This window comes from Theropithecus gelada, chromosome 1, assembly GCF_003255815.1.
Source record: "Theropithecus gelada isolate Dixy chromosome 1, Tgel_1.0, whole genome shotgun sequence".
Classification (NCBI taxonomy): Eukaryota; Metazoa; Chordata; class Mammalia; order Primates; family Cercopithecidae; genus Theropithecus; species Theropithecus gelada.
The window spans coordinates 182,456,968-182,484,304 of record NC_037668.1 but is presented as its reverse complement, the minus strand read 5'-3'; the positions used below and the strand labels follow the sequence as shown (position 1 = coordinate 182,484,304).

At 40.4% G+C, this 27,337-nt stretch overlaps 2 protein-coding genes across 13 annotated transcripts in view; one reads left to right on the top strand and one right to left on the bottom strand.

Annotated features, from left to right (window-relative positions):
- Window positions 1-20,961, top strand: part of SMG7 (SMG7, nonsense mediated mRNA decay factor) — an 87,631-nt gene extending 66,670 nt beyond the window's left edge. For 2 of the 9 annotated variants that reach the window (XM_025377167.1, XM_025377201.1), the window contains 11 exons: window positions 7,780-7,899; window positions 8,864-9,290; window positions 11,108-11,252; window positions 11,676-12,058; window positions 12,709-13,080; window positions 13,849-13,998; window positions 15,964-16,044; window positions 16,520-16,679; window positions 17,505-17,675; window positions 17,799-17,944; window positions 18,576-20,961. In XM_025377167.1, coding sequence (XP_025232952.1) covers window positions 7,780-7,899; window positions 8,864-9,290; window positions 11,108-11,252; window positions 11,676-12,058; window positions 12,709-13,080; window positions 13,849-13,998; window positions 15,964-16,044; window positions 16,520-16,679; window positions 17,505-17,675; window positions 17,799-17,944; window positions 18,576-18,689 — 2,269 coding nt within the window. In that variant the 3' untranslated portion in view covers window positions 18,690-20,961. The remainder of the gene's footprint in view (window positions 1-7,779; window positions 7,900-8,863; window positions 9,291-11,107; window positions 11,253-11,675; window positions 12,059-12,708; window positions 13,081-13,848; window positions 13,999-15,963; window positions 16,045-16,519; window positions 16,680-17,504; window positions 17,676-17,798; window positions 17,945-18,575) is intronic. The other 7 variants (XM_025377236.1, XM_025377185.1, XM_025377220.1 and 4 more) reach the window with 5 other exon arrangements.
- A 1,321-nt stretch (window positions 20,962-22,282) lies between these two features.
- The window catches only part of NCF2 (neutrophil cytosolic factor 2), a 36,255-nt gene continuing 31,200 nt past the window's right edge, over window positions 22,283-27,337 (bottom strand). For all 4 annotated transcript variants that reach the window (XM_025377249.1, XM_025377257.1, XM_025377263.1 and 1 more), the window contains 2 exons: window positions 26,640-26,817; window positions 22,283-22,940 (listed from right to left, as the gene is read on the bottom strand). In XM_025377249.1, coding sequence (XP_025233034.1) covers window positions 22,828-22,940; window positions 26,640-26,817 — 291 coding nt within the window. In that variant the 3' untranslated portion in view covers window positions 22,283-22,827. The remainder of the gene's footprint in view (window positions 22,941-26,639; window positions 26,818-27,337) is intronic.

The window sequence follows — 27,337 nt, the reverse complement described above, 5'->3', positions numbered from 1 at the left end:
CAGTCTTTTTCACTATTTCTTTTCAACTACATGTCTCTGAATGTTGTTGTTTTCCAGGATTCTTTTCTTGCCCTTTCCTTCCCACTTTATACATTCACCCTGTTGATCAAATCCATCCCTATGTCTCTTGAATGGTATGTCCCAAATTTTCAGCTCTGACTTCTCTTGAAGTTTGGATGCATATTCTACCAATCTAACCTCCCTTATGCATTTTAAACTTTAACATGACCAAAAATTGAGCTTATATTTTCCGATTTGGTCAGCCAAAAAGCAGTCTTCTTTCTATATCTTCTCTCTGTGCCTGTGGCATTACCCATCTATATGACCAAGCTAAAAATCTGAAAAATTCTTGTTTCCATTTGTCTTTCTCACCAAGCCTTTATAATGCTGTGTCTGAAATGCTTCTTAGGTTCAACTCTTTCCACTTATTTCCCCATACGTAGTTCAGGCTTTTATCACCAGTTTACCTGAAGTACAAAAACCTCCCTAAGTATAGTTCCTCTCCTCCTATAGTCTGTTTCTACACTGCCTCTACAATTATAGTTTTTAAGTATGGAAATAGTGATGTCGCATGACTAATATTTTTTTATCTTTTTTTTTTATTATACTTTAAGTTCTAGGGTACATGTGCACAACGTGCAGGTTTGTTACATATGTGTACACGTGCCATGTTAGTGTGCTGTACCCATTAACTCGTCATTTACATTAGGTATATCTCCTAATACCATTCTTCCCTCCTCGCCCCTCCCCACAATAGCCCCCGGTGTGTAATGATCCCCTTCCTGTGTCCAGGCGATCTCATTGTTCAGTTCCCACCTATGAGTAAGAACATGCAGTATTTGGTGTTCTGTTCTCGTGATAGTTTGCTGAGAATGATGGTTTCCAGCTGCATCCATGTTCCTACAAAGGATGCGAACTCATCCTTTTTTATGGCTGGCTGCATAGTATTCCATGGTGTATATGTGCCACATCTTCTTAATCCAGTCTGTCACTGATGGACATTTGGGTTGATTCCAAGTCTTTGCTATTGTGAATAGTGCCGCAATAAACATACGTGTGCATGTGTCTTTATAGCAGCATGACTTATAATCCTTTGGGTATATACTCGGTAATGGGATGGCTGGGTCAAATGGTATTTCTACTTCTAGATCCTTGAGGAATTGCCACACTGTTTTCCACAATGGTTGAACTAGTTTACAGTCCCACTAACAGTGTAAAAGTGTTCCTATTTCTCCACATCCTCTCCAGCACCTGTTGTTTCCTGACTTTTTAATGATTGCCATTCTAACTGGTGTGAGATGGTATCTCATTGTGGTTTTGATTTGCATTTCTCTGGTGGCAAGTGATGATGAGCATTTTTTCATGTGTCTGTTGGCTGTATGAATGTCTTCTTTTGAGAAGTGTCTGTTCATATCCTTTGCCTGCTTTTTGATGGGGTTGTTTTTTTCTTGTTAATTTGATTCAGTTCTGGATATTAGCCCTTTGTCAGATGAGTAGATTGCAAAAATTTTCTCCCATTCTGTAGGTTGCCTGTTCACTCTGATGGTAGTTTCTTTTGCTGTGCAGAAGCCCTTTAGTTTAATTAGATCCCATTGGTCAATTTTGACTTTTGTTGCCATTGATTTTGGTGTTTTAGACATGAAGTCCTTCCCCATGCCTATGTCCTGAATGGTATTACCTAGGTTTTCTAATGGGTTTTTATGGTTTTAGGTCTAACGTTTAAGTCTCTAATCCATCTTGAATTAATTTTCGTATAAGGAGTAAGGAAAGGATCCAGTTTCAACTTTCTACTTATGGCTAGCCAGTTTTCCCAGCACCATTTATTAAATAGGGAATCCTTTCCCCATTTCTTGTTTTTGTCAGGTTTGTCAAAGATCAGATGGTTGTAGATGTGTGGTATTATTTCTGAGGGTTCTGTTCTGTTCCTTTGGTCTATATCTCTGTTTTGGTACCAGTACCATGCTGTTTCGGTTACTGTAGCCTTGTAGCATAGTTTGAAGTCAGGTAGTGTGATGCCTCTAGCTTTGTTCTTTTGGCTTAGGATTTTCTTGGCAATGCAGGGTCTTTTTTGGTTCCATATGAACTTTAAAGCAGTTTTTTCCAATTCTGTGAAGAAAGTCATTGGTAGCTTAATGGGGATGGCATTGAATCTATAAATTACCTTGGGCAGTATGGCCATTTTCATGATATTGATTCTTCCTATCCGTGAGCATGGTGTGTTCTTCCATTTGTTTGTGTCCTCTTTTATTTCACGAACAGTGGTTTGTAGTTCTCCTTGAAGAGGTCCTTTACATCCCTTGTAAGTGGAATTCCTATGTATTTTATTCTCTTTGAAGCTATTGTGAATGGGAGTTCATTCATGATTTGGCTCTGTGTCTGTTACTGGTGTATAAGAATGCTTGTGATTTTTGCACATTGATTTTGTATCCTGAGACTTTGCTGAAGTTGCTTATCAGCCTAAGGAGATTTTGGGCTGAGACAATGGGGTTTTCTCAATATACAATCATGTCATCTGCAAACAGGGACAATTTGACTTCTTTTCCTAACTGAATACCCTTTATTTCTTTATCTTGCCTGATTGCCCTAGCCAGAACTTCCAACACTATGTTGAATAGGAGTGGTAAGAGAGGGCGTCCCTGTCTTGTGCCAGTTTTCAAAGGGAATGCTTCCAGTTTTTGCCCATTCAGTATGATATTGGCTGTGGGTTTGTCATAAATAACTCTTAGTATTTTGAGATATGTTCCATCAATACCGAATTTATTGAGAGTTTTTAGCGTGAAGGGCTGTTGAATTTTGTCACAGGCCTTTTCTGCATCTATTGAGATAATCATGTGGTTTTTGTCTTTGGTTCTGTTTATATGCTGGATTACATTTATTGATTTGTGTATATTGAACCAGCCTTGCATCCCAGGGATGAAGCCCACTTGATCATGGTGGATAAGCTTTTTGATGTGCTGCTGGATTCAATTTGCCAGTATTTTATTGAGGATTTTTGCATCGATGTTCATCAGGGATATTGGTCTAAAATTCTCTTTTTTTGTTGTATCTCTGTCAGGCTTTGGTAATCAGGATGATGTTGGCCTCCTAAAATGAGTTAGGGAGGATTCCCTCTTTTTCTATTGATTGGAATCATTTCGGAAGGAATGATACCAACTTCTCCTTGTAGCTCTGGTAGAATTCCGCTGTGAATCTGTCTGGTCCTGAAGTTTTTTTGGTTGGTAGGCTATTAATTATTGCCTCAATTTCAGAGCCTGCTGTTGGTCTATTCAGGGATTCAACTTCTTCCTGGTTTAGTCTTGGGAGAATGTAAGTGTCCAGGAAATTATCCATTTCTTCTAGGTTTTCTAGTTTATTTGCGTAGAGGTGTTTATAGTATTCTCTGATGGTAGTTTGTATTTCTGTGGGATCGGTGGCAATATCCCCTTTATCATTTTTTATTGCGTCTATTTGATTCTTCTCTCTTTTCTTCTTTATTTGGCTTGCTAGCGATCTATCAATTTTGTTGGTCTTTTCAGAAAACCAGCTCCTGGATTCATTGATTTTTTTGGAGGTTTTTTGTGTCTCTATCTCCTTCAGTTCTGCTCTGATCTTAGTTATTTCTTGCCTTCTGCTAGCTTTTGAATGTGTTTGCTCTTGCTTCTTTAGTTCTTTTAATTGTGATGTTAGGGTGTCAATTTTAGATCTTTCCTGCTTTCTCTTGTGGGCATATAGTACTATAAATTTCCCTCTACACACGGCTTTAAATGTGTCCCAGAGATATTCTGCTATGTTGTATCTTTGTTCTCATTGGTTTCAAAGAACATCTTTATTTCTGCCTTCATTTCATTATGTACCCAGTAGTCATTCAGGAGCAGGTTGTTCAGTTTCCATGTAGTTGAGTGATTTTGATTGAGTTTCTTAGTCCTGATTTCTAGTTTGATTGCACTGTAGTCTGAGAGACAGTTTGTTACAATTTCTGTTCTTTTACATTTGCTGAGGAGTACTTTACTTCCAACTACGTGGTCAATTTTGGAATAAGTGTGATGTGGTGCTGAGAAGAATGTATCTTCTTTTGATTTGGGGTGGAGAGTTCTGTAGATGTCTATTAGGTCCGCTTGGTGCAGAGTTGAGTTCAATTCCTGGATATCCTTGTTAACTTTCTGTCTCGTTGATCTAATGTTGACAGTGGGCTGTTAAAGTCTCCCATTATTATTGTATGGGAGTCTTAAGTCTCTTTGTAAGTCTCTAAGGACTTGCTTTATGAATCTGGGTGCTCCTGTATTGGGTGCGTATATATTTAGGATAGTTAGCTCTTCCTGATGAATTGATCCCTTTACCATTATGTAATGGCCTTCTTTGTCTCTTTTGATCTTTGATGGTTTAATGTCTGTTTTATCAGAGACTAGGATTGCAACCCCTGCTTTTTTTGTTTTCCATTTGCTTGGTAGATCGTCCTCCATCCCTTTATTTTGAGCCTATGTGTGTCTCTGCACGTGAGATGGGTCTCCTGAATACAGCAAACTGATGGGTCTTGACTCTTTATCCAGTTTGCCAGTCTGTGTCTTTTAATTGGACCATTTAGTCCATTTACATTTAAGGTTAATATTTTTATGTGTGAACTTGATCCTGTCATTATATTAGCTGGTTATTTTGCTCGCTAGTTGATACAGTTTCTTCCTAGCATTGATGGACTTTACATTTTGGCATGTTTTTGCAATGGCTGGTACCTGTTGTTCCTTTCCATGTTTAGTGCTTCCTTCAGGATCTCTTGTAGGGCAGGCCTTGTGGTGACAAAATCTCTAAACATTTGCTTGTCTGTAAAGGATTTTATTTCTCCTTCACTTATGAAACTTAGTTTGGCTGGATATGAAATTCTGGGTTGAAAATTCTTTTCTTTAAGAATGTTGAATATTGGCCCCCACTCTCTTCTGGCTTGGAGAGTTTCTGCCAAGAGATCTGCTGTTAGTCTGATGGGCTTCCCTTTGTGTATAACCCGACCTTTCTCTCTGGCTGCCCTTAACATTTTTTCCTTCATTTCAACTTTGGTGAATCTGACAATTATGTGTCTTGGAGTTGCTCTTCTCGGGGAGTATTTTTGTGGTGTGGCGTTCTCTGTATTTCCTGAATTTGAATGTTGGCCTGCCTTACTAGGTTGGGGAAGTTCTCCTGGATTGTATCTTGCAGAGTGTTTTCCAATTTGGTTCCATTTTTCCCGTCACTTTGAAGCACACCGATCAGACATAGATTTGGTCTTTTCACATACTCCCATACTTCTTGGAGGCTTTATTCATTTTTTACTCTTTTTTTCTCTACACTTCTCTTCTTACTTCATTTCATTCATTTGATCTTCAGTCACTGATACTCTTTCTTCCAGTTGATCGAATTAGTTACTGAAGCTTGTGCATTTGTCACGTAGTTCTCGTGTTATTGTTTTCATCTGTATCAGTTCTTTTAAGGTCTTCTCTGCATTGATTATTCTAGTTATCCACTCATCCATTCTTTTTTCAAGGTTTTTAGTTTCTTTGTGCTGGTTACATAGTTCCTCCTTTAGCTCTGAGAAGTTTGATTGACTGAAGTCTTCTTCTCTCAACTCGTCAAAGTCATTCTCCGTCCAGCTTTGTTCCGTTGCTGGCAAGGAGCTGCGTTCCTTTGGAGGGGGAGATACGCTCTGATTTTTTGAATTTCCAGCTTTTCTGCACTGCTTTTTCCCCATCTTTGTGGTTTTATCTGCCTTTTGTCTTTGATGATGGTGACGTACTGATGGGGTTTTGGTGTGGGTGTCCTTTCTGTTTGTTAGTTTTCCTTCTAACAGTCAGGACACTCAGCTGTAGGTCTGTTGGAGTTTGCTTGAGGTCCACTCCAGACCCTGTTTGCCTGAGTATCAGCAGCAGAGGCTGCAGAAGATAGAATATTGCTGAACAGTGAGTGTTGCTGTCTGATTCTTGCTCTGGAAGCTTCGTCTCAGGGGTGTACCCCACCTGTGAGGTGTGAGGTGTTGATCTGCACCTAGTGGGGGATGTCTCCCAGTTAGGCTACTCAGGGGTCAGCGACCCACTTGAGCAGGCAGTCTGTCCGTTCTCAGATCTCAGCCTCCGTGCTGGGAGATCCACTGCTGTCTTGAAAGCTGTCAGACAGGGGCATTTACCTCTGCCAAGGTTTCTGCTGCTTTTTGTTTAGCTATGCCCTGTCCCCAGAGGAGGAATCTACAGAGGCAGGTCGGCCTCCTTGAGCTGTGGTGGGCTCCACCCAATTCAAGCTTCCAGGCACCTTTGTTTACCTACTTAAGCCCCAGCAATGGCAGGCACCCCACCCCAGCCTCACTGCCGCCTTGCAGTTAGATCTCAGACTGCTGTGCTAGCAATGAGGGACGCTCCGTGGGCATGGGACCCTCCGGGCCAGGTGTGGGATATAATCTCTTGGTGTGCCGTTTGCTAAGACCCTTGGTAAAGCACAGTATTAGGGTGGGAGTACCCGATTTTCCAGGTGTTGTGTGTCTCACTTTCCTTTGGCTAGGAAAAGGAATTCCCTTCCCCCTTGCGCTTCCCAGGTGAGGCGATGCCTCGCCCTGCTTCAGCTCTCGCTGGTCAGGCTGCACCCACGGACCAGCGCCAACTGTCCGACACGCTGCAGTTAGATGAACCCGGTAACTCAGTTGAAAATGCAGAAATCACCCGTCTTCTGTGTCGCTCACACTGGGAGCTGGAGGCTGGAGTTCTTCCTATTCGGCCATCTTGGGCGCGCCCCCCACCCCACACTCTGACTAATATTTTTATTTACCCATTCCCGATTGCTCCACTGTCTCTTTTAGCTTGATGCTCAAGTTCCAGCACTATCCAGCTCTTAGTTGTTCAGCCTTACTTTCTGCCACTTCCCCCAATATTTATAAACTCTATACACTATGTGCTATACTTGAATAGCTCCCTGTCTTTATTCCTCCACACCTTTGTTCATGTTGTGCCTAGAACATTTCCTTCTCCTCTACTGCCCTTCCATCACCAGCCTGGTAAGCACTTAGCCATACCTGTCAAGGTCCAGCTCAGCTGTCACTCTATGAAACCTTTCAGAGCTTCTCAGAAGGAACTCATCCTCCTTTTACTGTATTCAGTTACTCTTTGCATAGTTCTTATTATGATGCTTATCAGATTGAATCATAATTATTTATTCCCAAAGGTAGGGACTCTTATTTATCTTTGTGTCCTCAGCATCTAGCCTTCTGCCTGGCAATTCTTAAATCTTCTTTTTAAAAAAAAAGTTTAATGAGCAATCTGAAAAAGCTTTATTTTCTCAGGTTGGTTTATCCTTCTGATATCAATGAGTTACTCTATATGCTTTATGATATTTATACATTTTTCTGATTTAGAATGGTCTGCCATAAAGCGGATAGATTAATATTATTTATTAGCATAGGCACCTCAGAGACTCTTAGCATTGCTGTGGTCATTTTCAAGCAAATTACTTAGCATGCAAGATAAGTGTTTATAAAACTTTATTCTTCAAATGATAAAAGAATCTTTTCTAATACAAAGTTGTGGTTTATTTGAGCTCCCCAACTAGAAAGTGAAATGTGAGTAAAAATATTACATTAATGTAATGAATTTGTATATTTTCTTTTCTGCTTTATTTCATAGTTTGTAAAAATCTCTGGGAGTATAAATTCTAATAAATGCAGTTGATTACCTCAAGTAGCTCACCTGTATGGAAAATAATCTGAAGCCATTACAGTTAATCAGGTGAACTTGGTTGCCTGGAAAATATCTTTAGCAATTTAATATTCTCATAACTTGTTTGTGTCAATTTTAGGAACTTGGATTTTTCCAAAGGTCACCAGGGTATTACAGGAGACAAAGAAGGCCAGCAACGACGATTACGACAGCAGCGCTTGATTGCTATAGGCAAATGGATTGCTGATAATCAGCCAAGGTATGTCCATGGAGCTTCTGGTCTGCCCCTATTTAACCACCTTTTTAGGTAAACACACACACACACATCTCACAAGTTACATATTTTAGGCTTTGGTATAAATATTGTCGATCGTGAACTCTTAAGTTGACATGTTGGTAGCACAACATCTAATTATAACCCTAGTGAATAAGTATATCTTTATTTAGAATCTCTGTTCTCCTTATTGTGTATTATAGAGGACTTGGTTGTCTTTTTTGTTTATCATGAGTTTCTGCTCTAATTTATAAATATATTTGTAAATCTATAACTGAATTGTACTTCCACAGTCATGGTAATTTGTATTGGCCTGGGCATGGTGGTCAGTTTCAGGCAAGACAGACTAAGATGGTGCCAGTAGCCAGTTAAGTACAAAGCAGATGTGGTCGTTAGTGTAGGGGAAAGAACACAGGTTTTGTCATTCTATTGGTTTGAGTTCCATTTCTAGTTCCGCAGCTTCTCAAGTGGGTGTCCTTGGAATCTCCCCAGTAGATTATAACCTTTCGAAAGTCAGTAACTGCTTATTCAATTTTGTATTCAGGTTTCTGTCATACAGTAGGTACTTAAATGCTTGCATGTTTGAATGAACTTACCACCTCCGAGCTTCAATTTTCACATCTATAAAATAGGAATTATATATAGCTACCTTATAAGACATCAAAGGCCCTAGACTAGTGTCTTGCACTTGAAGCATGCTCAGAAATGTAAGTTCTAGCAAACGTTGAAAGAGCAGAGGGAGGGATACGTTGTGACGATGTTAAGTGTGATAATGAGAACCTCAATTTCTACATAACTACTTTTTGTGTTACCTGAATCCACATTGTTATATCCGGCTGTTTCCGTGGTTATTAGTGCTAGGAATATATTGACTTGGATTCACACACAATTCAGTTGTTATTTTTTAAGTTAGTGTTTTTCATATATGGATTTATTTTTGCTTTTTTAGGCTGATTCAGTGTGAAAATGAGGTAGGGAAATTGTTGTTTATCACAGAAATCCCAGAATTAATACTGGAAGACCCCAGTGAAGCCAAAGAGAACCTCATTCTGCAAGAAACATCTGTAATAGAGTCGCTGGCTGCAGATGGGAGCCCAGGGCTAAAATCAGTGCTATCTACAAGCCGAAATTTAAGCAACAACTGTGACACAGGAGAGAAGCCAGTGGTTACCTTCAAAGAAAACATTAAGCCACGAGAAGTGAACAGAGACCAAGGAAGAAGTTTTCCTCCCAAAGAGGTGAGAAGGGACTATAGCAAAGGAATAACTGTAACTAAGAATGATGGAAAGAAGGACAACAACAAGAGGAAAACTGAAACCAAGAAATGCACCTTAGAAAAGTTACAGGAAACAGGAAAGCAGAATGTGGCAGTGCAGGTAAGCTGTATTTGAACTATAAAGCAGGTAGAGGAAGGCTCACACAAAAGGCAAGATTTTTCATTTTGTTCTAAAGCCATGAGAATTGGCTGTCCTGGAAGTTTAAATGCATTATTTAAATGCATAGTAAGGTTATATAAAGAGCTGTGATAGATGGTCATTTTATCAATTCTTGGGAATTGCGAGTGAAAAAAAAAAAATCTCAACCTGATTTGACAGTTTTGTCAGTCCTCTCCAGTTTAAGCAGTTTGAAAGGATTAGTTGCAGTCGTCAGTTTCACACAGGATTATATTTTATTTGGAAGATAATAACTACCATTTGTCAATGCTATAGTGGAGATTTGGGGTCTTCTGTAGATCCAGTAGAACCAAAAGCATATTAAGGCTTATGTGAGATTTTTGTTTTTTTTTTTAAGATTCACCGTAATATATATACACACGTATATATGTATTTTCTTCTTGGAAAAATATGAGGCTTTTTTTCTTGACAATTATACTTGTCCCAGCTAGTGGTATTAATATCACTTTAATCTCATCCTGGATCCTGGGAATTTATAAAGGAAGAACCCAGGTTTCTTGCTGGGAAAAGATAAGTACTGCTCAGTTATTTGTGACTTTCTTTTTATTAAAATATTTTTCCAAATAGATAAGATGATTTCATATAAACAGAAAAGGGCCTTTATTCTGTGATGGTTTTATTGATACTATTAATGTTTGAATAAATACTTAAGTGGCCATGTGAGTTGTTAACACACTTTTGCAAATGTATGTGTTTGCATGAGAAAGTTTACATGGTTGAAGGCTGCTTACAAATCAGTAGTACCTTTGATGTATTTCTCTAATTTTTTTTGAGAAAGAAAAATAATAATAGTTCCATTTTAAGATTATATCAGGGAGAGAAACAAAAGACAAGGTAGAAATTAAGACATGGGGGAGAGAGAGATGCTAGGGAAAGGCAAGAAAAAAAAATGAACTAGAAAGCCAAAGGATCAGAGTTTTGGGGATAATGAGTCCAGCATTTTCTGCTTACCCTGCCTCCATTCTCTAACTGCTCCCAATAAGGTCGTACTGAAAACAGAATCTCCTTTTTTGGTTTCTCATCCATCTCAAATCAGCCATAAATGATTAAAGTGAGAAAGAGTCAACATATCACCACACTCTGTACCTCATCCCGAGTTTTCTATAAATGCTAATAATTTTCCCTGATTTTGCTCAACTTTGAGCGGTGCATATGACATCTACTCTCTGGCTCCATCTATAGGATCTCAGGGCCTGTTCCTTACTGCTGAAAGTATCCTTATTTATTCTGAAGGGTGGTAAAGTTGCAGGGTGGAAGGTGGATGCCTGACTGTACACATATGGCTACCCAGATGAAATTAAACTGAGGGCCAAAATAACTCACCTATGGGTTAACAGTCACTATTAGTTCATAATTCATGTATGCTGTTTAATGAATTAGAGTATAGAGAACCCTGGTCCCCAGAACAAGCAACTTAAAGTCATACACAAGTTTTTTTCAGCTTGTTAGCATCAGGCATCTCATTTGTAAAACAAATGGACTCTAAGGTCCTTTACATATTTGGATTTTTGTGATCATGGGAAAGCAAAATAATTAGTAAAACTAAGATAGTAAAATTATCTTTTATTGGCTATTAAATAATTTGCTTTGATATTCCATTTTTAACTTAGGTGAATTTAAATATCTTCAGCATGTCCTTTTTGATCTAATGAGGTTTTAAATACTTTCTTAAGAGTAGGGTCTTTTTTCTGACACGTTTGAGTTTCAGTTTATTATAGTTTTGCTTCTCTTGGTCACAGGTAAAATCCCAGACAGAACTAAGAAAGACTCCAGTGTCTGAAGCCAGAAAAACACCTGTAACTCAAACCCCAACTCAAGCAAGTAACTCCCAGTTCATCCCCATTCATCACCCTGGAGCCTTCCCTCCTCTTCCCAGCAGGCCAGGTAAATATGTTTTATAATTTCTTCTACTTAATCTTTTCTGTGCAAGAATTTCTGTTCACTCACTGAGAAATGTGTATTCTGTTAGAGTAATGTTACTAACCCAAAGAAAGTTCTGTTTTCCCTAATGCTTATAAAATTATTTTTGAAATGTTTCTGTGTAGTGTACATGCAAGTGCATGTTTGTTAGGATGAAGGAAATCCTATCACTGAACACAGAAGCTACTTACACAACACTGATTACTTCAGTGGATAGAGGAAAAGTGTCAATAGTTTATTTTTAATTCTTCAAATCAAGTTAAAGATTGACAACATGACTGATCTCTTTTATGATGTGTTAGAGGACTCCCTCTACTTACCTGTTTTTAAAAAAATGAATTTTTTGCTGTTTCTTTAGAACTAAATCTGTGTTCTTCTGTTTTGAAGGGTTTCCACCACCAACATATGTTATCCCCCCTCCTGTGGCATTTTCTATGGGCTCAGGTTACACCTTCCCAGCTGGTGTTTCTGTCCCAGGAACCTTTCTTCAGCCTACAGCTCACTCTCCAGCAGGAAACCAGGTGCAAGCTGGGAAACAGTCCCACATTCCTTACAGCCAGCAACGGCCCTCTGGACCAGGGCCAATGAACCAGGGACCTCAACAATCACAGCCACCTTCCCAGCAACCCCTTACATCTTTACCAGCTCAGCCAACAGCACAGTCTACAAGCCAGTTGCAGGTTCAAGCTCTAACTCAGCAACAACAGTCCCCTACAAAAGCTGTGCCGGCTTTGGGGAAAAGCCCGCCTCACCACTCTGGATTCCAGCAGGTAAGTTACAGTTGTGTATACTGTCCAGCTGAATGAAATAAAGGGAAATGCTGAAAGATTCAATGTTAGAAATGCTGATTGAACTTTGACATACTTCTTGTTTAGATTTGTAGTGATTATGAGAAGGCAAAAGTATTGTCTCTACTGTTTATGAAAGTTCAAATGTTTTCCTTACTTTTGTAAAGTGTATAATACTAGATCTTAACTACCATTCTTGGTTGCTGCTAAATGTCCATTTTATTGAAAATGGATTTTCTGCAAATAATTCTATAGGAACATAAACTACTAGGGAAATAGAATCACAGTCTTGATGAGGTACTAAGACAGATGTGACACCGATCTTAAATGTTGTCGTTTGAAGCATAGCACTTGAAGCAGAAAGGGGAAACAAACACTCTTATGTAAATATATTCATTCATTCATTAACCCTCTTAAATAGTTGAATTAAAAGAAAATATGAGTGTGGTGCCCATAATCTGTTCCCAAAAAGCTCTGTGTATTGAAAAGCCCAAAAGGTAAAGGAAACTGCTGCCTTGCCTAGAGTTTTGTTGCTTGGAAAACACCTCAAGTTCATTCTGTGATTCTTTAGCATTCATTATAAGTAATATTGCATTTTATCCTCACCTTGATGACAGGCATCTCTTTTTTAGTATCAACAGGCAGATGCCTCCAAACAGCTGTGGAATCCCCCTCAGGTTCAAGGCCCATTAGGGAAAATTATGCCTGTGAAACAGCCCTACTACCTTCAGACCCAAGACCCCATAAAACTGTTTGAGCCGTCATTGCAACCTCCTGTAATGCAGCAGCAGCCTCTAGAAAAAAAAATGAAGCCTTTTCCCATGGAGCCATATAACCATAATCCCTCAGAAGTCAAGGTCCCAGAATTCTACTGGGATTCTTCCTACAGCATGGCTGATAACAGATCTGTAATGGCACAGCAAGCAAATATAGACCGCAGGGGCAAACGGTCACCAGGAGTCTTCCGTCCAGAGCAGGATCCTGTACCCAGGATGCCATTTGAGGTGTGTGTTCTTTCCTATCACCGGGCATTTTGGAGATAGGTTTGGGGTTGACTATCTTTTGAATATCTCAAATGGATCTTATAAAGAGGCCACTCTTATTCTTTAGTACTATAGAATGCCACTGAGTATTGGTGTAGCTCTTGGTTTCCTCCTCAAAGTTGCACAGTATGTTTTAGTTTGGAAGCTGAAGAATTCTGTAACTGATTCAGAACTCTGATGGTCTGGCAAAGAAACCATGTACAGAAATCTCTAAAACAGCATGTTAGAGAATTCTGAGACAAAGCACTCCTCTCAGTTGGGCTGAATCATCTAAGTTTAAAAATAGGTTTACTGATACTTAAATAAGTTGCTCTCTGAGAGGAACAAAGTTAACCAGTTATCTTGGACAGTGGAGGTCCCTTTCTTTGCCCTTTTTATTCATGAGAAGCAGGTGAATGTTAGTAACTTTTTAAAAGATCTGTTTCTTTCTTCGTTAGCACAAGAGATGCCAATTATTTTGCTCCATAGCATTGTTTTACTTAACTAGCCACATTCACCTTTTGTGTTCTGCTCTGTCAGTATTTTTGCTTTTCTATTGTCTTGAACTTTCTCCAGTATTGTCCTTGTGTTGCTTTGCCTTTGCATTTCAGAGCCTTTTTTCTTTGCCTAATACCATCTATCTCACTATCCCCTTGACTGTAGTTGTCTTCTTCCACCTAATCATACTACTATTCCTTTATGCTTTTGTTGTCCCTTATTGCATCTCACTGTGATCCTTTCTGTCACTAGGACCCCAAGAGCTCCCCTCTGCTTCCTCCGGACCTGTTAAAGAGTCTGGCTGCCTTGGAGGAAGAGGAAGAGCTGATTTTTTCTAACCCTCCTGATCTTTACCCGGCTCTGCTGGGGCCTCTCGCCTCTCTTCCTGGACGAAGCCTTTTTGTATGTATTTGACATAATTCTGCTTCTTGCTCTAACTCCCAGCTGCTTTTCTGAGATATTGTAGTACACAGATTAGGTGATTTCTTATCTTCCTGGGACTGTCCTTTTCAGAACTGTAAAACATATTTTCTAATTCCCTAAACCAACCTTAAGATGGTAGTAGGATATAACAAAGCATTTCTGACTTTATATTTCTCCCAAATTGTAGAGACGTACCTTGGTTTTATGTGTTATCCAGAAAACATTCTGCAGAGCTGGTAACACACAGGGTGTGAGGTGACAAATTAACTCACTTTGCAGGTGACACTTCCATCTGGACCCAGAAATTTTAAGTGTCATTTAATCTTGCTTAGGAACAGTGAGATTTGTTTCTCATATGTAGCCAAAATATGAAAGGAAATATGTTCTCGATTTTTTTTTAACTGACATTATTGAATAGTATATGGCTCTTTTTTGTTTGGTTAACTAAATGCAGAAGGAGCCCTGATCTAAATTCAAAATTGGATTCATAAACAGAATGAGTAAAAATGAAGAGGATTCTACTTATAAACATTGTCAGAGTGTCATAAATGAGTAAATATCAAAATAAATAACTAGAATCACATAAAATGAAATCTGAGAACTCATCCTGCATTTCAGAGAACATCATTCTGTATGCTTGTCAGTGTTTATATTATATTTTACTGTAGGTGGGGAGTATAAAAATGGAAAGAAAGATGGATGCTATGAGGCTTTTGCCCCTCTATTGCAACTTAATAAAACATTAAAAGATAGTGAATTTTACTTTCTTGCTTTCTCATAAACACAGGGCAAGCACACATTCGTAAAATTAAAATACATTAATTTTAGTGTCAAGAGAAATAAAACCTTAACAGCTTTCATGACATTGCTGCCATCCTTGGCACTTGAAGTTCCGTTAAGAATTTGCCTGGGTGGTAGCAGTAGGGGCCCCATACCAAGTTATGAAATAAGAGCAATAAAAGACCCCCTGGAGACTTCAATGGTAGTAGTGCCATGATTGAGTGCACAGGGATTGTGGAAGCCCAGCTGCTATACTGTTGCCTCTACATGTTTGCCTTTCTTGTTGCTTTTATGCTGGAGTGGCTTGAAGGACTGAGGGTAGTGCTGCTTTGTCCACTTGTTTCCTAATCCCTTAGTTCTTGTTTCGTTAGTGTTCCTTTCAGTGGAAATGGAGCTGATGGTAGAACAAGTGGGAGTATCTTCAGGGTTTTTTTTTTTTTTTTTTTTTTTTTTCATGTTTAAAAAACAATGAATAAAAAATCATTGACTGTAACCCTTCCTGTATTTAACATTAGTGATACAACGTATGTCAAAGTGCTTCTCTTGTCGTAGGTATTTAGTAATGTTTTGTTAGCCAGCTATTCAGTGACAGCATTAGAGATTCAGCTTTGTTTCTCCTAATGACTTTGCTAGGGCCATTAATAAATGTAAACTTGATTTTTAGCAACTATTTTACTGTATACTGCAAATAGAGCTGCTTAAGAAGCATATTAACAAAGACATTTGTCAAATGGGTTTGAAAGGCTTTTAAAAAGTCACCAGTGTTAATGTTTTAAAAATTGTAGGGTGGAGAGGAACAGTGTTGGAACAGTTCAGCATTTTGTTTTGAGATTATTTTAAGTGCAACTGTTAACAGGGGGATTCCTGAGGTCCATGCCTCATAAACACTCAAAGTGCTGTTTACCAGGGTCGCTGGTCCCTGCCAGAATAGAATCTCTGACTAGATTTGATCTGAAAGGAGGATTCTACTCACCTGTGGCGACTGGCACTTAGGCGGTGTCTTGGTATGAACAGATTTGAATTCACGTCTTCTGAGCCTCAAATTGTACTCAATGGGCGAATACAGGCATGCTTTTGCTTTGGTTCCATACCATAGTATGGTAAGATTAATATTAAGAAAATGGAAGGTATAACTTAATTACCTTTTTTTCTGGGACTGTGAAGAAATCCTTATTGGAGAAGCCCTCAGAGCTCATGTCACATTCATCCTCTTTCCTGTCCCTCACCGGATTCTCTCTCAATCAGGTAGGTGAACAGTGAAGAATCCTGCTGTGTGCTTTTGGTGTCAGCTGATCAGTGTCTTTCTCATACTGTTTCAGTATATCTGTTTTTTCTTTATTTTCCATATATTAGTGTATTCCAGATATTTGATGTTACCCCTCTTGTCTCTGATCGGGGCATACTAGTGACTTGTACATCATGAGTTAAAACCCTTTAACTTCTCATTAATATTGAAACCCTTAGGGCTCTGTTGTTGAGCCAAATAAATTATTCACATTTTCAACCTGGATAATTTACATAGAGCAAATTTAAGGGTGAGAGAAAGCAAAGAGGAAAATTAATTTGACTGGAAAATTGAAACAGAAAGAAATAAAAGCCTTCAAAATTTCTCTTCCTAAGAAAAGCTTAAGGTGTACCCAGCATCCATGAACGAGCCATTGGATTTTCTCAAATCTCTTTCCTCGGAGTGAGCTTATAACTTCACCGTCATGTCTTTCAGGAAAGATACCCAAATAATAGTATGTTCAATGAGGTATATGGGAAAAACCTGACATCCAGCTCCAAAGCAGAACTCAATCCCTCAATGGCCCCCCAGGAAACATCTCTGTATTCCCTTTTTGAAGGGACTCCGTGGTCTCCATCACTTCCTGCCAGTTCAGGTATTAACTACTCTTTAAATTATAGACCTTGCATTTCCTGTACCCTCAGTTTGATTAAGGGATAGTGAGATTCTGTAATTGTAAATATATCAGTTGTTGGGTTTTTAAATTTTTTGTTTGTTTATTTTTGTAACTTCTGAAAGGAAATAGAAAAAAGCCAGTTTATGTATTAAATGCGACTGACAAAGCTTTTTACATCCTCAGTAGCCAGCAGAGATGTAAGGGAGAAAATAGAGGTTCTGTCTTAGGTTCCCAGCTGTTTTTTAGTTTTATTTGTAGTTGTTCATTCTTTGCAGAAAAATTGCATTTTTTTTTTTTTTTTTTTAAAGACAGCATCTTGCTGTGTTGCCCATTCTAGACTCAAACTCCTGGGCTCAAGCAGTCCTTCCATCTCAGCCTCCCAAGTAGCTGGGACTACAGCTGCACACCACTGTGCCCAGCTCCGCACTTTTTAAAATTGAGATTTTTAACTTATAATAGAGTCTGACTAAATAGTAATTCTTAAGGTTAGCAAATTCTTTCTGATACATAAGACCAACAAATATGTATCTGAAATAGTCGTGCCAGAATAGTGCATTCATTCTGTTGACAAAAATTGCCTACTATTTTGTTTTGCTTTTTTAAGGCGAAGAATATGCCTTAGATATGTGTGGCAGGGCAAATTAGTGCATCTAGCAGATCTCTTTGGAGCCTTTAGTTTCCCTTTCCTTCAAAGCCCTGTGGTTATTGTTAGAATTTTAGTGATCAGATCTATAGGAACCTGTAGTTCTTTGTATGTTTGTGAAACAATGATTTACTATATCCTGTGTTACTGTTATTTGATAGATCATTCAACACCAGCCAGCCAGTCTCCTCATTCCTCTAACCCAAGCAGCCTGCCCAGTTCTCCTCCAACACACAACCATAATTCTGTTCCATTCTCCAATTTTGGACCCATTGGGACTCCAGATAACAGGGATAGAAGGACTGCAGATCGGTGGAAAACTGATAAGCCAGGTGAGATCTACATTTCATTGCCAAGCAAAATTGAAAGAATTTACTCTATCCTTCCCTGGGGTCTGGCAATTGGTAGTGATAGAACGTCTTCTTGAATTTTTCTTATCTCTTTTCATCCCTTAGCCATGGGTGGGTTTGGCATTGATTATCTCTCAGCGACGTCATCCTCTGAGAGCAGTTGGCATCAGGCCAGCACTCCGAGTGGCACCTGGACAGGCCATGGCCCCTCCATGGAGGATTCCTCTGCTGTCCTCATGGAAAGCCTAAAGGTGAGTAGATTTCAGGAACAAGAACCACAAGATTATTATAGCAAAGATGTCTCTGCTTTCATTCACATAAATAGCTAGACTTCTCAGGCCCTCGCAGTTGACTGATACATAGCACATATATAGCAAAGTTCTAGAAACATGGTCTGCCTTACAAGATTCTTGAGTGATAATTTTTAATTTCTGAATTCACTAGTGGTAAAGAAGTATCTTCAGGAGGACAAAAACAAAGGTTTTAGTTTCGTTCTAAGGTTAAGAAAATTCTGATTCATTTTGGAATGTTTGATTTAAGCCTTTTCTGACAAAATAAGAGTATCTAATTTTAGAAATATTTTGTTTGCCTAAAACTTTTATAGTAAATGCCCTGTGTGGTACCACATACAGCCGAGTTTCAGTAAAAAGACTTGACATAAAATGTGATTTCACTTCTTCTGGTTTAAAACAGTCTTAATGGAAACTAACTAGCTTTAAGAATCTTATAATGACTTTTTCTAATAGCTGGATTTTTGTGGGGAGTGGGGTTTGGTTTTGGGGCCGTATGTATGCCTTTATATTTGGCTGGGATTGAAAAACAAATCCCTTTCAGACAACTGGGCATTTGACCTCTGCTGACAAGATCTGGACTGTTTTTCAGTCTATCTGGTCCAGTTCCATGATGCATCCTGGACCTTCCGCTCTGGAGCAGCTGTTAATGCAGCAGAAGCAGAAACAGCAACGGGGACAAGGCACCATGAACCCTCCACACTGAGGCCAAAGTGGCAACCTGGGAATGAAGGCTCCATAAACCATGGCATGTTGGGTTTGCAGGACTGGCCCACACAGTCCCCTGCAGGTGGCAGCCCTCTTTTCTGTTTCTTGCTGTCAAGAGGGTGTAAGTATTCCACCAGCCCGCTGAGTGTGCACGAAATGTTCGCAGTGCAACAAAAAGAAAAATCCATCAGGAACTCTCCATCCCCCCGGGGCCTTCCGGAGGGAGAGAGAGAGGAACTGCTGTTTATCTCACTCAGTTACTTGGTATCACCGCCTCTCACCTTCTCCATCGTGCATGTCCCCAGCCACATGGGAAGTGAAAGCTGAGAAGGGAAGGCAGATGGGAGAAGCCAATGGGAACTTCTCAGTCCTTTTTCCCTCTGGGGAATAAAATAGGAATCCATTAATGGTTGCTTTGCTGACTGAGAATGTAGTTGAAATTATTCTTAAACATCTTTTATTATTATTACTCTCAGTAGTAAAATATCACACTGAATTCTTCCATACACAGGTGTGCTTCTAGTCAGTGTGTAGCAAGGAAAGCCCCGTTCACTGCTCCTGTGAGAGGTTGGTGGTGACAGGATGGGGAACCGACCTCTTCAGCCAGTGGAAGTGTTCCCTAAGGGAGAGTTCAAGGCCTCTCAGAAGGCTCTGGTAGGCCCTCCTCTGGCCAGGAGACTCCAGCAGGAAATGCCCTTCACTCTGTAGGTGCTCGAGCCCCAATCGAGGATGCAGTGTGGGTGGTGGTGCTGGACTGGCCTAGCAGGTGACTGCTGTAGGATTTCAAATTACGTTTTTGATTCCTGTACATTTTACAGTCGCACAGCAAGCAGTCTCGCAGAAGGCAGGCTAGTCCATTCACAGCCTGGAACATTCTAATAGGTAGAAGCTTTCAGTGTGGTTATTTTTTGTTTGGTTGGTTTTTGTGCCCCCATTCTACTTCCCACCCTCCTGCCCCACCTCCATCCCTTTTTTACCCGATGCTGTATGCTAGTAATTGTTTTTATTCCTAATGTGTACAACATCACATCTCCCCAAGAAGCAACAGCATGGGGTCCAGCAGTTGGGGCCCAAAAGACAGTCTGAAGAGGAAGGATGCGGCAGTATCTGCATAGCCCACAGAGGGCCCAGGCCCCTGCCCAGCTGCAGTCTCCCAGCCTCCACTTTCAGAGTGAAATTCAAGGCAACACGGACATGTGCACGTCACGCACAGAAGAAAACGCAACGTCGTCCATTTTGGAAAAGGCGAAAGAAAGGAAAATAAACTCTTTATTTGATATTTATTAGGAGGAAAGAGGACTGAAAAAGTACTTGCGTAGAAACAGAAGGACAGCATTTCTGTTAGGCATTTCCTGGAAAAGTAATATTTTAAGGGGAAATTATGAAAACAATCTAAATGTTCAATTGCTGTGCTAGTGGTAGGGTTTATTTTCTGGGAGGTCTCTCGTTTGTCTGTATGTTTGTGTACACACACATGCCCATCTGCTGTCCCAGAGGGGAGGGGGTGTGTGTATGAGTGTATGGGGTTAGTGTGGAACTTAAGAGCTGGAACACAGCTGTAGAGCAAAGCACATCCAGGAGCCCCAGTTGTCACTGGAGTCTGGGCAACCCCAGCAATGAAAAGGGGTGAGATAATGCTCATTGCTCTTCAGAGAGAGTGGTTGGAGTCCCCCCCACCCCGCCCCCCCAGTATGCTTACATTATTGCTCTTTTAGTTTGATATGGTGTTTGGGTTTTGTTTTGTTTTTTTGAAAGGTCTGAAAAGGTGAAGCCCCCCACCCAATGGCAATATGAAACCTTTTGTGCTTCTCTTCAGCCCCTTCCCTGTGTCCATCTTTCTCTCCTCTTCCGAAGCCTTTTTCCTACTACCTTTACCCAGTTTGTGTGTTTGAGCTCTGCATTCAGGCAGCTGCAACATTCCAGTGTTTGAACTGTCACTGATTCTTGCGCCCTAGACAAGCTAACCAGGTTTACCATCTCACTCCCAGTAATACCCAGCTCCCATCTAAAGCCCCATTCTGCATGAGAATTTGGTGTTTGGAATGTTTTCTGACTTGGGGCGGGATTCCTCGCCTTACCATCCTCACTGTGGAGTAATGAGGAGGGGGAGGAGAATCTTTATCAGAAACTGGTTTTGTGTAGTAAACTTTCCTGGTTTTTTGTTTTGTTTTGTTTTCTGGATTTTGTTTTTTGTTTTTGTCTGTCTGTGCAAGACCTGCAGCTGCTGAAAATCAGCTTTGCCTTTAATTAAACCATGTTCTCTCCAACCAGATCTGTGTATTGATTGTTTCTTTTCTATCCTAAAAGATACAACTATTGAAGAAAATCCAACTTAAAAGGCAAGAATTTCAACTACTCACAAGTCATCCAGGGAAAGGCATAGATGGTCAGAACTTGAGTATTTTTCAGGGTTATTTTTGCTTTTAGTAGCATTCCAGACCAATGAATTATGGAAATTATAATTAATTATAATGGAAAGGCATGAGTAGTAAGAAATCAATTATCAAAATTATTTTATTTAATAAAAGAATGACTTATGTTAAGGAATTAAGAGCCCATCATTTTTATTCCTATTGTAGCTCTTACTAAGGCAGTTCAGAGAGTTTATCCTTTTGGCCTGTAAAAATTCACTGAATCTGATTAGCAGCAACATTAATTACTCTTCTTAGTTTTGGGGTTTCTTTTCTTTGAGTTGTGTCCAAAGTTTCTAGTGGTAGCTTGCTGGGTCTTCCAACTGTGTGCTGGAAGCCAGTGCTGTAGCAAACCGTAATGTCTGTGTGCTCACCCTGACCGACTGTCATTTCACCTATGTGTTGATTCAGTCTGCAGTTTTCACTTCCTTATTCTACTTTTTACAAGTGCCTACACACTTGAAAAATTGTTAGCAAAGCTGCACATACGCTACAAGAAGAAGGGGGTAGGGAGAGGAATTAAGGCCAGGCCTTAAGGTCTAATAGTTACAGAATCCTTCACCCAAGTTAGTCCTGAAAAATTGGACAATTGGTTTAGCCAAATCCATAGCATTCTGTTATGTATATTAGTATAGTATATGCAGTCATTTACCATATAACAACATTTTGGTCAACAATGGACTGCATATACAATCATGCTTCCGTAAGATTATAATACATTTTTGCTGACCTGTATGTTTAAATACACCGATGCCTACCATTGTGGTATAGTTGCCTGCAGTATTGAACACAGTAATATGCTGTACAGGTTTGTAGCCTAGGTGTAGTAGGCTATACCTGGTAACCTTTCTGTGTAGTAGGCTATACCATCTAGTTTTGTGTAAGTGCACTCTAGATGATGTTTGCACAACATGTTTCTCAGATCATGTCTCCATTGTGAAGCAATGCATAACTGTATTACCAAATGTCAGCTAACAATATACTACTTACCAACTGGCTTCATGAACACCACTGTTTTTCATTGCTTAAATGTCGGTGATATATATTCAGTATTGAGTTCTTAACACATGTTCCTCTCTGATAATGTACAAAGGTATGTAATTCTATAAATTCTCTGTGGAATTGAGTGTTGTATTCCATGAGACCCTCACTCAGTCTAGGTTCTGTTTAAGCAACACGTAATGAAAAAAGAAAAGTTTATTTGTATATACTTCATGAATAAGGTTACTTCAAGTCTTAAGAGTCAATTATAGTAATTGGTCAGAAACAGGAATATTTGTACTTAGTCCTTGGGCCTGGACTTCGTGTCTTGTTTTTGTAAGATAGTTTTTTTTTTTTTTTTTGCGGTATGAGACAGAAAAGTACACCAATCAAATGTACAGCTTGATGAATGTTTACAGTGTGAACGCAGCTGGGTAGCCAGCTCTCAGATCAAGAAACAGGATCAGCACCTGGAAGACCCTCTGGTGCCCTTTCCAGACACTTCCATCCGCTCCTCCTCTCACCTAACTCCTCCATTCACCTGTCCCCATCCCCTCACCCGCTGTGCCCCAGGAAATCATCCTAGGTACTCACATCATTGTCTAGTAGGTTAAATTTTAACAGGGAATAGTTAACACTTCCAAACTGTAATGTCCCAGTATAGTGTACAGCAGAAGGGTGCTAAATCTTACAAACAGGTAATAGGGGCTTCATTTTCTTCCGCTTTGTAGTTTGTGAAACATCCTAGACTTCTCTCCGAGTGCTTTCCAAATCTGTAGTTGCGCATTCTTCAACGAAAACTTTGGGGAAAATGCCCACCTTCCCTTTGCACTCCCCTTCCAGCCATTCGTCATTCACTGTTAAAAGGAAAAGTACACATGGATTTCTAAAACCACTGTAGGAAGATTACCCTGTCTGGCTCTTCCACACAGAATTTTTTATTGGTCACCCTTCCCCACCCCTAATTGTGATCAACTGGGCAAAGACAGTATTGCAAAGTGGTTTGAGAGTGAACACTGGGTTTAACCATCTTATTGATCTGTCTTAACATGATAATGAAGGAGCAAAATGCAGAAGGATAAATTATGTTTTTCAAAAAGTTACCAGATAGAGAAGTAAGGTCAAAGAAATTGAACAACGAATTCGTAAATAGAATTTCCATCCTTTCCCCACCCCCAGCCTCGACAGGGTCTCACTGTCACTCAGGCTGGTCTCACTCCTGGGCTCAAGTGATCCACCCAACTCAGCCTCCCAAAGTGCTGTGGTGATAGGGGTGAGTTTCTGTGCCTTACCTGTGCTTTGTTGGCAATCTTTGTTTTGACTACAGAAAAGGGACATGCCATTGGTTAAATATATTAAAAATGAAAGTTCATTAGTAAACTTCTTTTCACTGAACTCCATTAAACAGCTGAGTTGGAGCTAGTGATGGGTTAGTACATGTTTGTAAAATATAAAGATTTTAATAGCTCCTACTCAGAGCCTTTAATAGAGTACAGGCATTGTACTTAAAAAATATATTCAGACTTCATAATAACTTGTAGGTATCCATATTTTACTGAGGAAAAGGAGACCCAGAGAGGTGAATAGTTTGTTCAGAGCCATTCTGCCAGTAAAAATCAGACAACTTAGGTATAATCTCCAAAGCCCACCTACCTGACCACACAGCCAGTTAAGTTTGTCTTTGTACATCTAGATCAGACATTAAGGCCCTGGTGCCTGGATCCTGCCCGCAGAAATTTTGCTTTAATGTGTGGTGTGACTGGGCAGCAGTTTTTTCAAAAGTTCCCTCGGTAATTCTAACTGCAAATCACTGTCTTGATGCTTTCTACTTACAGGGTAGGTCGTGGACTGGAAGCTTATTAGAAACGAAAAATCCCAGACCCACCCCACACCAGAGTCAGAATCCACTTAGGAAGATCCCCAGGTGATTCACATGGGCATTAGAGTTTGAGAAACACTTTGCAGATGAGACCGTCTCATAACTTGAATGCAATTGAACTCCCCTCTGTCCTACCCTGACTGTGCTAAATTCTGTTTTCTATTGAAGTGCTACAATATGGGTACTTCCTCAACTTAGACTTGTACAGGTAGGTCATAGTAAGAAGTGCACTGGCTTCTCTCCATATCTACCCAAAAGGTTGTTTTAGTGTGTTCTGTCATTTTATTCCTGCTCCCTCTCCCAAACTCCAGACAACTGAGCTGGTTGGTTGATTTAGGCACCTAGAAAGTGGCACTGGAAGGTGTTCAACCCAGTTCTTCCCACTGAGTTGCCATTCTCTCTTGTTGGAACAGTCTGCTTCTATATTACTACAACATTATATATATATTATATATATTTTATATATATTATATATAAATTTTATATATATAATATATATATTTATTTATTTTTTTGAGACAGTCTCACTCTTGCTCAGGCTGGGATGCAAAGGTGCAATCTTGACTCACTGCAACCTCCACCTCCCCGGTTCAAGTGATTCTCCTGCCTCAGCCTCCCGAGGAGCTGGGACTACAGGCGCGTGCCACCATGCCCGGCTAATTTTTTTATTTTTAGTAGAGATGGGGTTTCACCATGTTAGCCAGGCTGGTCTCAAAACTCCTGACCCCAAGTGATCCACTCACCTTGACTTCCCGAAGTGCTGGGATTACCAGCATGAACCATCATGCCCGGCCTATACTACTCATATTTTTAATTAATTGCTACAGACTTGTATACTCTCTCTACCCGCATTAACTTTTTTTTTTTTTTTTTTTGGAGACAGTCTCACTCCGTAACCCAGGCTGGAGTGCAGTGGTGCAATCTCAGCTCGCTGCAACCTCCACCTCCTGGGTTCAAGCGATTGTCCTGCCTCGGCCTCCTAAGTAGCTGGGATTATAAGCACATACCACCACACCTGGCTAATTTTTGTATTTCTAGTAGAGACAGAGTTTCATCATGTTGGCCAGGCTGGTCTTGAACTCCTGACCTCAAGCAGTCCGCCCACATTGGCCTCCCAAAGTGCTGGGATTATAGGCATAAGCCACTGCGCCCGACCTATTTTTATTTTTTTAAGATAGTGTCTCACTCTGTCACCCAGGCTGGAGTGTAGTGCAATGTTGGCTCACTGCAACCTCCACTCTTGGGTTCAAGTGATTCTCTTGCCTCAGCCTCCCTAGCAGCTGGGACTACAGATGTGCATCACCACACCCAGCTAATTTTTACATTTTTAGTAGAGATGGGTTTTCACCATGTTGGCCAGGCTGGTCTTGAACTCCTGGCCTCAAGTGATCCACCCACCTCAGCCTCCCAAAGTGCCGGGATTACAGATGTGAGCCACCACACTCACCTACCCCCATTAACTTTCAAATTTCCCACTCTGTCTGTTGGATTTTCTGTTATAATTGATAGTAGTTTTTCACTGCTTTGCATTGGTAGTTCACAGACTCAGCATATGAGCAGGGCTTTTATGATGGGACTTTTTTGTGTCCAGGTAGAGAATTAGGCTGGCAAACCACGAGTTGGAATGGTGCTTCTTAGAGCGTAGGCAGTAGACCAGCATCACCTGGAAACTCGGTAGAAATGCAAGTTGGTGGGCCCCGCCCCAGACCTGAATCAGAATCAGAATCTCTGGAGAGTGGGCCCAGGAATTGATCCCTCTCCGAGGGATTCTTAGAACCCTCCACTTTTAAGAAGTGGGTCTTGCTGTGTTGCCCAGGCAACAGCCTTGAACTCCTGGCTTCCAGTAATCCTCCTACCTCAGCATCCCTAGTAGCTGGGATTACAGGCATGCTGTTTCAGTTTTTAGTCTGTTCATTTCAAACAGAATCAAGAAAGTCGCCGGAGACAGCATAGTTCTAAATAGCTGGTTTTTAAGGCAAAATTTACCTACTTTTCTCTTTGAAAAGTACATTAATTCAAAGAACTATGGTTTGCAGAAGGTCGTATGGCTTGATGCAAAGGCAAAGTGATTCCAGCCAATTTGTTACCTCTGGGAATGAAAATCCATGGTTTCCAAAGCATACTCCTCTTTAATAATCAAGATGTTATCACTGGCCAGGTGCGGTGGCTCATGCCTGTAATCCTAGCACTTTGGGAGGCCGAGGCAGGTGGGTCACTTGAGGCCAGAAGTTTGAGACCAGCCTGGTCAACATGGCAAAACCCCATCTCTACTAAAAACACAAAAATTAGCTAGGCATGGTGGTGGGCGCCTGTAATCCCAGCTACTCAGGAGGCTGAGGCAGGAGAATCGCTTGAGCCCAGGAGGGGAAGGTTGCAGTAGCTGAGATTGTGCCACTGCACTCCAGCCTGGGCGACAGAGGGGAACTCTCTCAAAAAAAAAAAAAAAAAAAAAAAAAAAAAAAAATCTCAGCTTCTTGTTGCCTTCGTGGCTACTAGAACAATAGACAGGAAAAGTCTGAGTGCTCAGCTTTGCTCCCTCCAGCTAGATGCTAGGAAGCAGGTTGAAAACACTGGCTAAAGTTTTGTTTGTAGATTATTGATGTTTTCTTCTCTCTGCCCTTGACCTTGTTTCTGCTAACATGTTAATTTGTTTCTATAATCTTGGAGTAGCACTTACCCTTTGATAGCACTAGGATTATATCCCCTTCCTGAAACTCCAGGTCCTCTGGTTGGGTAGCCTCATAACTGAAGAGTGCCTCCACTTGGCTGCCTTTCTTAAGCTGCGGATCTGTTGTCTGGTTATTAGCATCAGCTTTTTCACTTTCCTTGGGTTCATCTGGAAAGCCTTGGTCACCCTGAAATAATAAAGGGCCTGTTGATTTTCCCAATTTCCTGGCAAATGAACATTGAGCATCACTAAAGGAAACAGCAAAATGTCAAAGTAGAACCTGGGATATAAACTCATAAAGTTTGTGATCAGTGCCTTGTGTAGAGCTTATATGCTCTTTGTGAATACTGGATGTTGGGTAAATCGGTCCCCAACCTTTTTGGCACCAGGGACCAGTTTCATGGAAGACAGTTTTTAGATGAACGGTGGTGGGTGGTGGGTGGCGGTGAGGGTGGTTTCAGAATGAAATTGTTCCACCTCAGATCATCGGGCATTAGATTCTCATACAGAGCGTGCAACCTAGATCCCTCACATGCAGAGTTCACAATAGGGTTCGCACTCCTGTGAGAATCTAATGCTGCTGCTGATCTGACAGGAGGCAGAGCTCAGGCCTGTATACCCGCAGCTCAACTCCATCCCAAAAGTACTAAATCAGAAACTCCCTGAAGGTGAATCCTGCAATCTGTAATTTTTTTTTTTTTTTTTTT